Raw genomic sequence first — 13,386 nt, forward strand, 5'->3', positions numbered from 1 at the left:
GCTTAACATCCATCTCTCTGTACAAAATCAGTAGACTGAATTTTCTTCCTTAGCTTTTTTTTTTTTTTCTTTGACAGGCAGAGTGGACAGTGAGAGAGAGAGACAGAGAGAAAGGTCTTCCTTTGCCGTTGGTTCACCCTCTAATGGCTGCCGCGGTAGCGCGCTGCGGCCGGCGCACCGCGCTGTTCCGATGGCAGGAGCCAGGTGCTTCTCCTGGTCTCCCATGGGGTGCAGGGCCCAAGGACTTGGGCCATCCTCCACTGCACTCCCTGGCCACAGCAGAGAGCTGGCCTGGAAGAGGGGCAACCGGGACAGGATCGGTGCCCCGACCGGGACTAGAACCCGGTGTGTCGGCGCCGCAAGGCGGAGGATTAGCCTGTTGAGCCACGGCGCCGGCTTTCTTCCTTAGCTTTCAATCAAATTGCAGTTAATCTCGTTTTACTGTGCAAGAAAAGATTTACAGGACTAGTGTTTGCTATGTATAAAATAAGTGTGCCTCCAACTGAAAAACAGGCTGTACGGTAGAGGGACACAGCAACTCTACCAGAAGGCAATGGAGACCCCAATTTCAAAAGCCTCACAAAGAGAGATCTCTGCCAAGACTGGTTTTTAACTCTACTTAGCTCTCAAACATTGCAGAGGTCCCCTCCTGGCCAGGCTGGAGCACAGCACCAGTAGTCAAGAGGACCAAGTTGTCTAACTCGTCAGTGAACACTGATTTGTCATGATTTGTGAAGGCTCATGTTGACAGTGGTTAAAGAACCCAGAACCTAAGATCTGGAACAGCATAAACACTATCTATTAAGCAACAACTAAATTCTTGTCTAGGATAAATAGTACAAAAACAGGTAATGAGACCTCTTGTTTATCAAAGAGAGAGTCTTAATAAAGCAGTACAAAATAGTCTCTTCCACATGGTAAGAACAGGCTTTGCACTAATGCTTCCCCAAAACCAATTATGTCTCCTACCCTATCCTCAACTTTAGGGGGCTTTTATTATTTGTTTATTTTTAAAAAGTTTTTTTTTTTTTAAATCTATTTGAGAGGCAGAGTTGCAAACAGAGAGAGGAAGAGACACAGAGAGAGGTCTTCCATCCACTGATTCACACTCCAAATGGCCACATTGGCAGAGCTGGACCAATCAGAAGCTAGGAACCAGGAGCTTCTTCCAGGTCTCCCATATAGGTGTAGGGAACCAAGTATTTGGGCCATCCTCCACTGTCTTCACAGGCCACCAGAAGGGAGATGAATGGGAAGTGGAGTAGCTAGGACTTGAACTGACGCCTATATGGGATGCTACACCTACTATGCCATATCACTGGCCCCTAGGAGTTTTTAAAAATATGCCTTTCCATAGGGCCGGCACTGTGGCATAGGTCAAGCTGCCACCTGCAGTGCTGGCATCCCACATGGGTGCCGGTTCGAGTCCTGGCTGCTCTATTTCAGAACCAGCTCCCTGCTAATGTGCCTGGGAAAGTTGCAGAAGATGGCCCAAGTCCTTGGGCCCCTGTCACCACATATGTGAAAGACCTGGAAGAAGCTGTTGGCTCCTGGCTTTGGCTTGGCCCAGCCCCGGTTGTTGCAATCATTTGGGGAGTAAACCAGTGGATAGAAGATCTATTTCTGCCTTTCACATAAAAAATAAATCCCTTAAAAAGCCTTTCCCATGACAGAGCTGAGGTAAAGGGGAATAGGGCACAAGAGGCCCTCTATCCAGGGTCTCTAGAAGGCTCTAGAAGCCAGTGGGTGTAAACACATTCAAGTCATGGGGTTTGAGGTGATGGGTCCACTGCAGTGTTTTCTTCTCCTCTATCACTGGGATGTCTATCTTGGGCAACCTGAAGGTTGCTGGGTCTTCAGCCATTTGGGTGGCCTGAGCATGTATCAGTTCCATTGGCAAGGGCTTCTGGGTTCCTCTGTAGGCCTAGATGGATTAAACCTTCAGAATCAGACTTTTGGAGGGGTCTTGGTCCAAACAGGTTTCCTTTTCTCTGTTGAGTTTTTGTCCTTATCCTCATTTTTAGAACCCATGGTGCTAAGATTTGGGCTGTGGAGGAGCCAGAAGAGAACCAGTCTCTGGGCCCCTACTTAGGGGAAGAGTGACTGCTGCTGTTTGGTGGATGAGGCTGACACGGGCTATTTCTCTTTTTCTTTTTTAATTTTTTTTTTTTTAATTTGAAAGAGTTATAGACAGTGAGAGAGAGAGAGACAGAGACAGAGACAGAGAGAAAGGTCTTCCTTCCGTTAGTTCACTCTCCAAATGGCCGCTACGGCTGGCACTGCGCCGATCCAAAGCCAGGAGCCAGGTGCTTCTTCCTGGTCTCCCATGCGGGTGCAGGGGCCCAAGCACTTGAGCCATCCTCTACTGCTCTCCCGGGCCACAGCAGAGCTGGACTGGAAGAGGAGCAACCAGGGCTAGAACTGGGTGCCCATACAGGATGCCGGTGCCACAGGAGGAGGATTAACCAAATGAGCCATGGCGCCGGCCCCTCTTTTTCTTTTTTAAATATTTATTTTATTTATTTGAAAGGCAGAGTAGAGGGGGAGAAAGGGAGGGAGAGAGAAAGAGGGAGGCAGAGGCAGAGAGGGAGGAAGGCAGGGAGGGAGATATCTTCCATCTGCTGGTTCACTCCCCAAATGGCTGCAATGGCCAGGCCAGGGCTGGGCCAGGCCAAAACCAGGAGCCAGGAGCTTCTTCCAGGTTTCCCACATGGGTGCAGGGGCCCAAGCACTCAGGCCATCTCCTGCTGCTTTCCCAGGCACATTAGCAAGGAGCTGGAATGGAAGTGGAAGCAGCCAAGACTCAAACCGGCACTCTTATGGGATTCCGGCAACGCAGGTAGCCACTTTATCCGCTATACCACAGGGTTGGCCTTACCCTCTACGCCACAGCCCTGGCCCTTCTCCTGTGATTTCTGAATTCTGCAGCTTTACTTTGGGGAGTGCTTCTGCCAGTCACAGTTACTCTTTCTCCTTGGTGATAAGGCCTTTGTTGAGTGTGTAGCCAGTATCTCTCATTCTTGCCCACTGCTCAAAATGCTGAATGCTTTCCTAGGTCTGTTTTGTGATCAGCGAATTCATGATGACATAGGTAGCTTTAGCTTTCACCACTGGCACCTTGTCTATACTCTCAGTGGATGCTGACAGAGTCATGGCAGGGGCAGACGCACTGGCCTCTCCTTCCTCCACCTTGGCAAGGTGCTGATACTTGTGCTCTGGAATCACTGGCTTCTAGGGGATGCTGTCCATGTCTCGTGGAGGAGGAGTCATGAGCGCAGGATCTTCAAGGGCATTCTCATAGCTAAATGCTTGGCAGCACATCCTAGTGGGCAGGGACATCTTGCCTTGAGGCCCCTGAGATCAAGAGCAGGCATTTCTGGTGTCATGTAGCCACTGAAGGACTGGGATCCATGTGCTTTCTCCATAGAATTCCAAGTCCCTGCCACCACAGTGAAATGATATGACAACCATGCTAACAGATGTTAATGATGAACTTTTTCCAGCTGCTGCCAGCTAGTGAGGCTTTCTAGGAATCCATCCAGAGGTTTGGTTCTCCCGCTGACAAAAAGCCACCAGCAGCCTGAACTCTGGCACTACAGAGGCTCCATAGACCAAGGTACCCTGAGAGGCTGTGGCACTGTCCAGACTCAAACCATGGTAAGGGGAGCAGCAAAAACATAAGTCCCCAGCACTGACCAGGGAACATCGGCTTGTCCTGTCAATTCACGTCAAGATTAACCACTAGAAAGCAGATGGTGAGGCAGACCTAAAAGGACAACTAGAACAGCTTTTGTAAGTGTTTTACATTTTGGCCCTAAAGTAGGCTGATACACAAAAAACAATGATTTAAAATGAAGAAAGCCAAATGACCCATTAGGAATCTACTGCAACAGCTGTACAAAATCAATAAATGAAGAGAAATTACTAAAGACCTTTATAAATTAAAAATATATTCAACATGAATTGTAATTATGGGAGCAGCTATCCTAAAATGGAGTTAAAAATTCTCCATCTAATTGAATAAGCACAAGATTAAAAAAACCGTTTCTCAAAATGGTTTTAAATAAAGATCCACTAACAAAAAATTCACAAAAGACACATTAATTTGCTATTGTTAGCATCAATATAAACAAATCTTACCCTTTCAATGCTATGTTGCAAACGTAGTTTCATTCTTACAACCTCCTGTTGCCGAAATAGTTCTTTAAGTGGATCTGACAATGAAGGTGGTGGTGTAATCTAATTGAAAAAATATAATTAAAAATAAGTTTTATTTATAATAATGAGCTATTCTTTTGAAATCAAATTCATTTAGTGTATTACTTAAATTTTGATGTTTTGTGAATTAAACACAACACCAGTTATACAACTGTTATTTCTCTGTCAATCCAATTCTATCTGAAACACATCAGAGCACTCTAGTACACTTAGATGTTTTTTTTTTTTTTTTTTTGACAGGCAGAGTGGACAGTGAGAGAGAGAGACAGAGAGAAAGGTCTTCCTTTTGCCGTTGGTTCACCCTCCAATGGCCGCCGCGGTAGCGCGCTGCGGCCGGCGCACTGCGCCGATCCGATGGCAGGAGCCAGGTGCTTATCCCGGTCTCCCATGGGGTGCAGAGCCCAAGCACTTGGGCCATCCTCCACTGCACACCCTGGCCACAGCAGAGAGCTGGCCTGGAAGAGGGGCAACCGGGACAGGATCGGTGCCCCGACCGGGACTAGAACCCGGTGTGCCGGCGCCGCAAGGCGGAGGATTAGCCTGTTGAGCCACGGCGCTGGCCCACTTAGATGTTTTGATTCTGAGGCTACAACAAATTTTAAAGAACAAATTAGAGAGACTAAGGAAGTTACTATGGAGAGACTCTCTTTAGAGTATTAGTATATGGGCCAGTGCCATGGCTCAACAGGCTAATCCTCCGCCTAGCGGCGCCGGCACACCGGGTTCTAGTCCCGGTCGGGGTGCCGGATTCTGTCCCGGTTGCCCCTCTTCCAGGCCAGCTCTCTGCTATGGCCCGGGAGTGCAGTGGAGGATGGCCCAAGTCCTTGGGCCCTGCACCCCATGGGAGACCAGGATAAGCACCTGGCTCCTGCCTTCGGATCAGCATGGTGCGCCGGCCGCGGCAGCCATTGGAGAGTGAACCAACGGCAAAGGAAGACCTTTCTCTCTGTCTCTCTCTCACTGTCCACTGTCAAAAAAAAAAAAAAAAAAAGGCAAAACAAACAAACAAGAGTATTAGTATATGATCATTTAGGGAGGGACTGAGGAAGGAATCACAAGAACAGAAGAGCTGGTATGCACACAGAACAAATACTTCTGAAGACTACAGCAGTTGAGGGATCTGTATAGTAAGTGTTTTTGCAGACAGATAAAAATACACTAAAATCCTGAGTTACATTTTGTGGAACTACCTTATATATAAAAGTAGATCAAATTCTTTAATGGTTTTTCAAAACTTATTATTACATGATTTCCCATATAACTTTGTCTATCCATACTCCAAAAAGCTCACTGGTTCAATTCTAATTTGATAGGATGCTGGACTGTGCTTTCTAGTAAATGCCATAAGGTTAAGGTGGTTGACTATCCATGCAAGAGCTCCACTATTAATGTAAAGAGACTTCCAAGTATTGGCAAAAGTCAGCTATGATCCATGAGTATGTGTTTCCCCCTTCTTTTCTTTGCTTAAAATTATCGTCAGCATATGCAGTAAAATAAGATCTCTCAAGTCTGAATGCCATGGTAAAATAACTTACTTGGGTCTTCTGAAAGCTTTAACTGTCAACTTCATATGAAAATCAGACATTCAGGTTTTACCTACTTCCTGATGCGGTGCCTTAGGAATTGTACAACATATACGAAAACCTCTTACAAAGAACCAAACATGGGTCTACTAAGACTCTATAATCAGTACACAGGAATTACGGCATGCTGAAAAGCCTATGAGGTCAAATGAGTTGATTCGTAATGTGGGAAATGTGGACGCCACCTTACTGAGCCTGATCCCTTTTCAGATCTCTGATCACAGTAATACACTGGCTTAATTTCTATGTTCTATGAACTGAATTGCTTTAAATTCAACAAGAGCTGCAGTAGATGGTTTGGTGCTACTGATGGAGTTTTGCAAAATCACATAGGCCTGTAGTTAGGTCAAGGAACACCGAAAGCTTCTTGGGAGAGTAATGCCTGAGCTCCATCTTAAGGGAAGAGCCAGAGTAATGAGAGAAATGAGTGACTGTGGCAAAGAAGGAAGGGAATTAATTCCCAAACACAGGACTCAAGACATGAAACAAAGACACAGTATGGAATCCATAGGTGGTCTCAGGCAGTCTTGAGTTCCTAGACACCAAATCTGGGGTATGGAATGGTAGGATATGAGGATGGAAAGATCAGCAGGGGCAAAGTAATAAATGTTGCAGTCTACTCTGAAAACCAGCTTTTCTTTTTTTTTTTATTATTTTATTCATTCTAACATTTATATAAGGCTAGCTCAATGTAGTTTTGTTTCTGAGCCCTTTGCTTTATTTTTTTTTAATTAATTTATTTTTTTAATTTTTGACAGGCAGAGTGGACAGTGAGAGACAGAGAGAAAGGTCTTCCTTTTTGCCATTGGTTCACCCTCCAATGGCCGCTGCGGACGCGCACCACGCTGATCTGATGGCAGGAACCAGGTGCTTCTCCTGGTCTCCCATGGGGTGCAGGGCCCAAGGACTTGGGCCATCCTCCACTGCACTCCCTGGCCACAGCAGAGAGCTGGCCTGGAAGAGGAGCAACCGGGACAGGATCGGTGCCCCGACCGGGACTAGAACCCAGTGTGCTGGCGCCATAAGGCGGAGGATTAGCCTAGTGAGCCGTGGCGCCGGCTTGAAAACCAGCTTTCCCTAAAGTATGTTCCAAGAACACCGGGTCTCCAGAGATGATCTCAGGGAAATGGTTCCAACAAGTTAGTCTGGAAAACACTGGATATACATACTTACTTAGGAGAGTCCCAACTAACATATTAAAGGTTTTAAGAAGTCTTGAGGAGAGCAAACTTCTTATTCTTTTGAAAAAAAGATTTATTAATTTGTTTTAAAGGTAGAGTTAGAAAAAGGAGGGGAGAGACAGAGATCTTCCATCTGCTGGTTCACTTCCCAAATGGCCGCAATGGCCAGGGCTGTGCTACGTTGTAGCCAGGAATCAGGATTTTCTTCTAGGTCCCTCAGGTGGGCACAGGGACCCAAGCACTTGGGCCATCTTCCATTGCTTTCTCAGGCACATTTGCAGGGAGCTGGATGAGAAGTGGAGCAGCTGAGCCTCAAACCGGTGCCCATGCAGGAGGCTGGCACCACGGGTAGCTGCTTTACCCATCCACTATGCCAATGCTGGCCCTGAACTAGTTTAAAAATGTATTTATCTATTTTTAAAATATTTATTTATTTATGTGAAAGTCAGAGTTACAGAGATAGAGAGGGTGAGGCAGAGAGAAAGAGGTCTTCCATCCACTGGTTCACTCCCCATATGGCTTGCAATGGCCCGAGCTGTGCTGATCTGAAGCCAGGAGCCAGGAGCCTCCTCTGGGTCTTCCATGTGGGTGCAGGGGCCCAAGGACTTGGGCCATCCTCCACTGCTTTCCCACGCCATAGCAGAGAGCTGGATCAGAAGTGGAACAGCTGGGACTCGAACCGACGCCCACATGGGATGCCAGCCCCGCAGGTGAGGCTTTACCTGCTACACCACAGTGCTGGCCCCAAAACATATTTATTTTAAAATTTGAGAGAGAGAGAGAGACTGACTGACTCTCTGTTGATACTTCCCAGGGATGCACTTTCTTCTTAATCACCCATTCTTGGAATCCCTGAGTAAGGTTTCTGTAGAGTGTGTTATCAGTGGCGATGGTAGATAGCACATTACGAAAAGTCTCTTTTGCCCCTTGTTCATTTGATTTTGGGGAACTTGGCCTGCCATTTTATTTTTTTCTTTAAATTTTTTATTTTTTTCTAGAAAAAAAAAAACGACAGCATTTCAGTTAAACTGTGAGAAAAAATTTAATGGAGGGATAAATACTTAAACTGACTCTGAGGATGGTAATGGGTTTTATAATTAGAGCGCAGAAATGTGAGGAAGGGGCTGGCACTGTGGCATATTAAGTCTCCGACTACGGCACTGGAATCCCATATGGGTGCCGGTTTGTGTCCTTGCTGCTCCTCTTCCAATCCAGCTCTCTGCTATGGGTGGGGAAAACAGTAGAAGACGGCTCAGGTACCTGGGCCCCTGCACCCACATGGGAGACCCGGAAGAAGCTCCTGGTTCCTAATCAGCTAAGCTCTAGCTGTTGCAGCCATTTAGGGAGTGAACCAGCGGATGGAAGACCTCTCTCTCTCTCTTTCTCTGTAACTATCTCTCAAATAAATAAAATATTTTTAAAAATGTGAGGAAAACTTACTTTTATAAAATGTCAAATAACTAGTCAGGAGAAATACATGGATAAAACCATACTAGAAAGAAAAATATAGTGTAGTGTCAAAGTGATCCTGGCTTTTAAATTAAATTATGAACAAATGCATTTTAGTCTAACAACTCAAAAAGCATAGCCATTGATGAACAAGGCTGGAGTTCACATAAGAACCTTGAAGTTGGCCAGTGCCGCAGCTCACTTGGCTAATCCTCCGCCTGCGGTGCCGGCATCCTGGGTTCTAGTCCCGGTTGGGGTGCCGGATTCTGTCCCGGCTGCTCCTCTTTCAGTCCAGCTCACTGCTGTGGCCCGGGAAGGTAGTGGAGGATGGCCCAAGTGCTTGGGCCCTGCACCCGCATGGGAGACCAAGAGGAAGCACCTGGTTTCAGATTGGCGCAGCGCACTGGCCGTAGCGGCCATTTGGGGAGTGAACCAATGGAAGGAAGACCTTTCTCTCTCTCTCTCTCACTGTCTTAACTCTGCTTGTCAAAAAACAAAACACCCAAAAAGTCACTTGGAACTATATAAAATAATAACTCTTTAAATCTGCATTGAACTTATTTTATTTAGATTTACTTATTTATCTGAAAGAGTTACACAGAGAGAGGAGGAGAGGGAGAGGGAGGGAGGGAGGGAGGGAGAGAGGGAGGGAGAGAGGGAGATCTTCTATCTGTTGGTTCACTCTCCAATTGGCTGAAATGGCCGGAGCTAGGAGCTTCCTCTAGGTCTCCCACACAGGTACAGGGGCCCAAGGACTTGCGCCATCCTCTACTGCTTTCCTAGGCCATAGCAGAGAGCTGGATTGGAAGTAGAGCAGCCGGGACTTGAACTGGTGCCCATATGGGATGTTGGCACTGCAGGTGGCAGCTTTACCTGCTACGCCACAGTGCTGGCCCATGCACAGAACTTTTTAAACACAAGATTTATTTATATGAAAGGCAGCTGTGGCTGAGCTAAGTTGAAGCTAAGAGCTAGGACCTCTATCTGGGTCTCCTATGTGGGTGACAGGAACTCAAATACTTATGCTATCAAACGCTGTTTCCAGGTGCATTAACAGTGAGGTGGATCTGAAATAAGAGTAGCCAGGACTCACTGATACGGGATGTGGGCATCCCAAGCAGTGACTTAACCTGCTACACATACCTTCTATAGTGTTTTAAGGTTTTTAATAAACTTTGGCATATGTGTTGTATTTCAACCTGCTTCGAGGGAGAGTTAACGTTATTCTTGTTAGCTTCCTGCTATTGCACATCTGAGGAAGCAGCAGATGATGGCTCACGTCCATACCACCTACATGGAAGACTTGGAGTTGCAGGTTCCTGGCTCAAACTGGCCCAGCCAGGGCTGCTGAAGGCATTTAGGGAGTGAACCAGCAGATGGATGATCTCTCTCCTCTCTCTGCTTTTCAAATAAAAACGTAAAATAAATAAAAATTAAAAAAATAAATCAAGAGGCTGGCGCTGTGGCGTAGTGGGTAAAGCCACTGCCTGTAGTGCTGGTTTCCCATATGGGTGCCGGTTCGAGTCCTGGCTGTTCCACTTCTGATCCAGCTCCTTGCTAATGCACCTGGGAAAGAAGGGGAAGATGGCCCAAGTCCTTCGGCCCCTGCACCCACGTGGGAGACCCAGAAGTTCCTGGGTCCTGGCTTTGGATTGGCCAAGCTCTGTCCATTGTGGCCATTTGGGGAATGAACCAGCAGATGGAAGTGCACACTCTCTCCCTCTCTGCCTCTATGTAACTTTGCGTTTCAAATAAAAAAAACTCCACCCTACATCTAGAAATATTTCTCAGGTCTGCTTATAGCCTCCTTTGAAATAACATGTGCTATAACTAAACTCTATTATAATCAAAAGCAATTGCTTAGAGGGAATCAAATTTGTGTTATGTAATCTTGGCAGGAATAAGAGGTGATAGTACACACCATAACATTCACTCTCTCCATATTTATGTACATGTACATATAAAAGGTAGACTGTACTAAGACAACCTAACACTGTTCATCCGAACCTTTACTGAAATAGTTTGTACCAAGCTCTTTTTTAAATATTTATTTAATTTATTTATTTGAAAGAGTTACAGAGAGGGTAGAGACAGAGAGAGAGAGGTCTTCCATCTGCTGGTTCACTCCCCAGAAGGCTGCATCAGCCGGAGCTGTGCTGATCTAAAGCCAGGAGTCAGGAGCTTCTTCCGAGTCTCCCACAGGGGTGCAGGGGCCCAAGGACTTGGGCCATCTTCTACTACTATCCCAGGCTATAGCAGAGAGTTGAATCGAAGTGGAGCAGCTGGGACTAGAAACGGCGCCCATATGGGATGCTGGTGCTGCAGGCCCAGGGCGTTAACCCGCTGTGTCACTGCGCCGGCTCCCAAAATTCTAATTTAAATGTGTTTCCTATGGTTCTATCTATATTTCAAGCCTATGATACTGCTTGTTACAGTTAAAATTCCTTACCCATTAAGGGGAAATAAAGTCGGAGAATAAAAGGAACAAAAATGTTATGGGCTTGCACTGTGGTGTAGTGGGTAAAGCTGCAACGGTGGCATCCTATGGGGTGCTGTTCATCCTATGGGTGCTGTTTCAAGACATGGTCGCTCCTCTTTTGATCCAGCTCCCTGCTCATGTGCCTGGGAAAGCAGTGGAAGATGGCCCAAGTGCTTGGGTCCATGCACCCACATGGGAGACCCAGAAGACGCTCCTGGCTTTGTCCTGGTCCAGCCCTGACCATTATGGCCATTTGGATAGTGAACCAGCAAATGGAAAATCTCTCTCTGCCTCTCCTTCTCTGTGACTGACTTTCAAATAAGTAGTAGATCAACCTTTTTTCTTTCCTTAAGATTTATCTATTTATTTGAAAGAAGAAGAGGCGGGGGGGGGGGGGCGCGGGGGGGCTCTTCCATCGGATAGTTCACTCCCCAGTTGGTTCCAACAGCCAGAGCTGTGCCACTCCAAAGGCAGGAGCCAGGAGCTTCTTGTGGGCCTCCCACGCAGGTACAGGGGCCCAAGGTCTTGGGCCATCTTCTACTGCTTTCCCAGGTCATTGCAGAGAGCTGGATTGGAAGTGGAGCAGCCGGGACTCGAAATGGCACCCATATGGGATGCCGGCATGGCAGGCAGTGCTTTACTCACTACGCCACAGCACCGGCTCCAAGTACATCAGTATTTAAACAAAAGGTTAATATTCCTTAAATTATTAACATAATTTTGCTGAAAAAGCATCTGTAAATGAACATTTATTTACAACTCATAACCTACTACTCCTGCTAAATAAATACATCTTTTAAGAAGATTTAAAAGGTGCCAGCATCAGTTATTTTCTGTGGATGTGGGACTTAAAAAAAAAAAAAAAACCTTCTATCTTTTTGATGTTCTCTGAACTGGGCTGTGAAAAACAGAACAATATATGCAAAGACATTATGTAAAACACTGAGTAGTCTGAGGACTCCAGGTACAGCAGTCATGTACAGTAGTGGTAGTAGCTAGAGCTAAGCCCAGACAAGTAAGGGAAGGTTCTTGTGTGCAATGATAAGGAACTGGGGCTCTAACCTATAGTAAACAAGGAGTCCTTGAAGATGTTTAGTCCAATAGTTGCATAGTCACATCTGTGTTTTATAATGAACCCAGGCAGTAAAAAAACTGGACTGAGAAGAGAGCAGGACTACAGACCTACGGCAGCAACTCACCATATCTGTTTTGCTCATCTCTGACATCGAGTTACTAGTACAATGCTTAGCATACAGACATTAATTATTTGTATATGCAATACCATATTTGAATATTAAGTATTTACATATTTAGATGAAAAGTTTAAGGTGGTAATTAAGTCCTGGCATGGCAGTGGTAATAAAGAAAAGGGAAAACAAGTGAGATGAATCAACATGACTGATTTGATTAAAAGGGAGAAAGGAAGAGAGAGGAAGCTTGGGTTCCCAGTATGGAAAATTAGCAGAAAATGACAGTAATTACAGTATACAAGGCAAAAAGAGCACATTTGAGATAATATTAATGGGTTAGGTATTTAACATATGAATTTTAGGATCTTGTGGGACATTCAAGAGAACTCCAGAAGATGCTAGAAACATGGTTATGGACACTAGTAGTGTATTCAGGACTGAAGATAAAATGGGAGTCATTCTACAGGAGATAAGTAGTATCTCAGCCTTTAATCAGAAGATGATGCAGATATGTATATAATTAACTACATCATAAAGGGGGTACAAGGGAAATACAAGCAATTTTATTTCAACAAGACTGCATGCACAGGTGACATCACAGGTAGAACCAAGGCATGGAAAAGAATGGAGAAAGGGGTCAAGTGAGAACATCTCAGGGAGATGGAACAGCAAAGGTATAAAAAATAGTGAACCAGAGATTCCTGTAGAAAAATCTGTTCCATTTTGCTAGGCTACCAGGTGAGTTTGGAAATAGCAGTGAGAAACTGAAGCAGGAGGCATACACTAGGGCCAAACTGGAAAATGTATGCTATATTATACTTAACATTTCGACATTAAGTTGTCAGCAATGGGAAACCAGCAAATTACAGATTAGGTATTGAATTATGGAAATTGCTTCTTATTGCTCCAATGATCTAAGTGAAAGATAACATGGGCTCTAAACGAAGGTAGTGGTTGGTAGGGTACAGGTTTGGAAAGCATTCCAAGACACAGAGTTTAGAATTTGATGGCTGATCATTTTTCTACTTTAGTATCATCACTAACAACAGCAGTCCTGTTTTTGAGGATGAGACAGGTAAACCATTTCATGGCACATATTAAAAGTTTGAGGTCTTGGTTCAGGACTAAGCAATTCATATTCTCCAGCTATAGGAGTGCTGGTGGCTGCCAGCTCTCACTGGAGAATCTCCTGAAGAATTCTAGGGAAGAGTGTTGCGTGGCCAAGGGCATGCTCCCACCCTGAGGGCACACCATGAAGAAGGAGGATCACAATTTTACTCCAGAGT

The 13,386-nt window shown here is 45.5% G+C and overlaps 1 protein-coding gene and 1 pseudogene across 6 annotated transcripts in view; both read right to left on the reverse strand.

Moving 5' to 3' along the window:
* ANKRD12 (ankyrin repeat domain 12) overlaps positions 1–13,386 on the reverse strand; it is a 145,820-nt gene that overhangs the window by 14,287 nt on the left and 118,147 nt on the right. For all 6 annotated transcript variants that reach the window (XM_062201368.1, XM_062201370.1, XM_062201369.1 and 3 more), the window contains one exon: positions 4,141–4,239. In XM_062201368.1, coding sequence (XP_062057352.1) covers positions 4,141–4,239 — 99 coding nt within the window. The remainder of the gene's footprint in view (positions 1–4,140; positions 4,240–13,386) is intronic.
* Positions 1,422–3,878, reverse strand: LOC133766549 (putative monooxygenase p33MONOX; annotated as a pseudogene).

This window comes from Lepus europaeus, chromosome 9 (assembly GCF_033115175.1).
Source record: "Lepus europaeus isolate LE1 chromosome 9, mLepTim1.pri, whole genome shotgun sequence".
NCBI classification, from domain to species: Eukaryota; Metazoa; Chordata; class Mammalia; order Lagomorpha; family Leporidae; genus Lepus; species Lepus europaeus.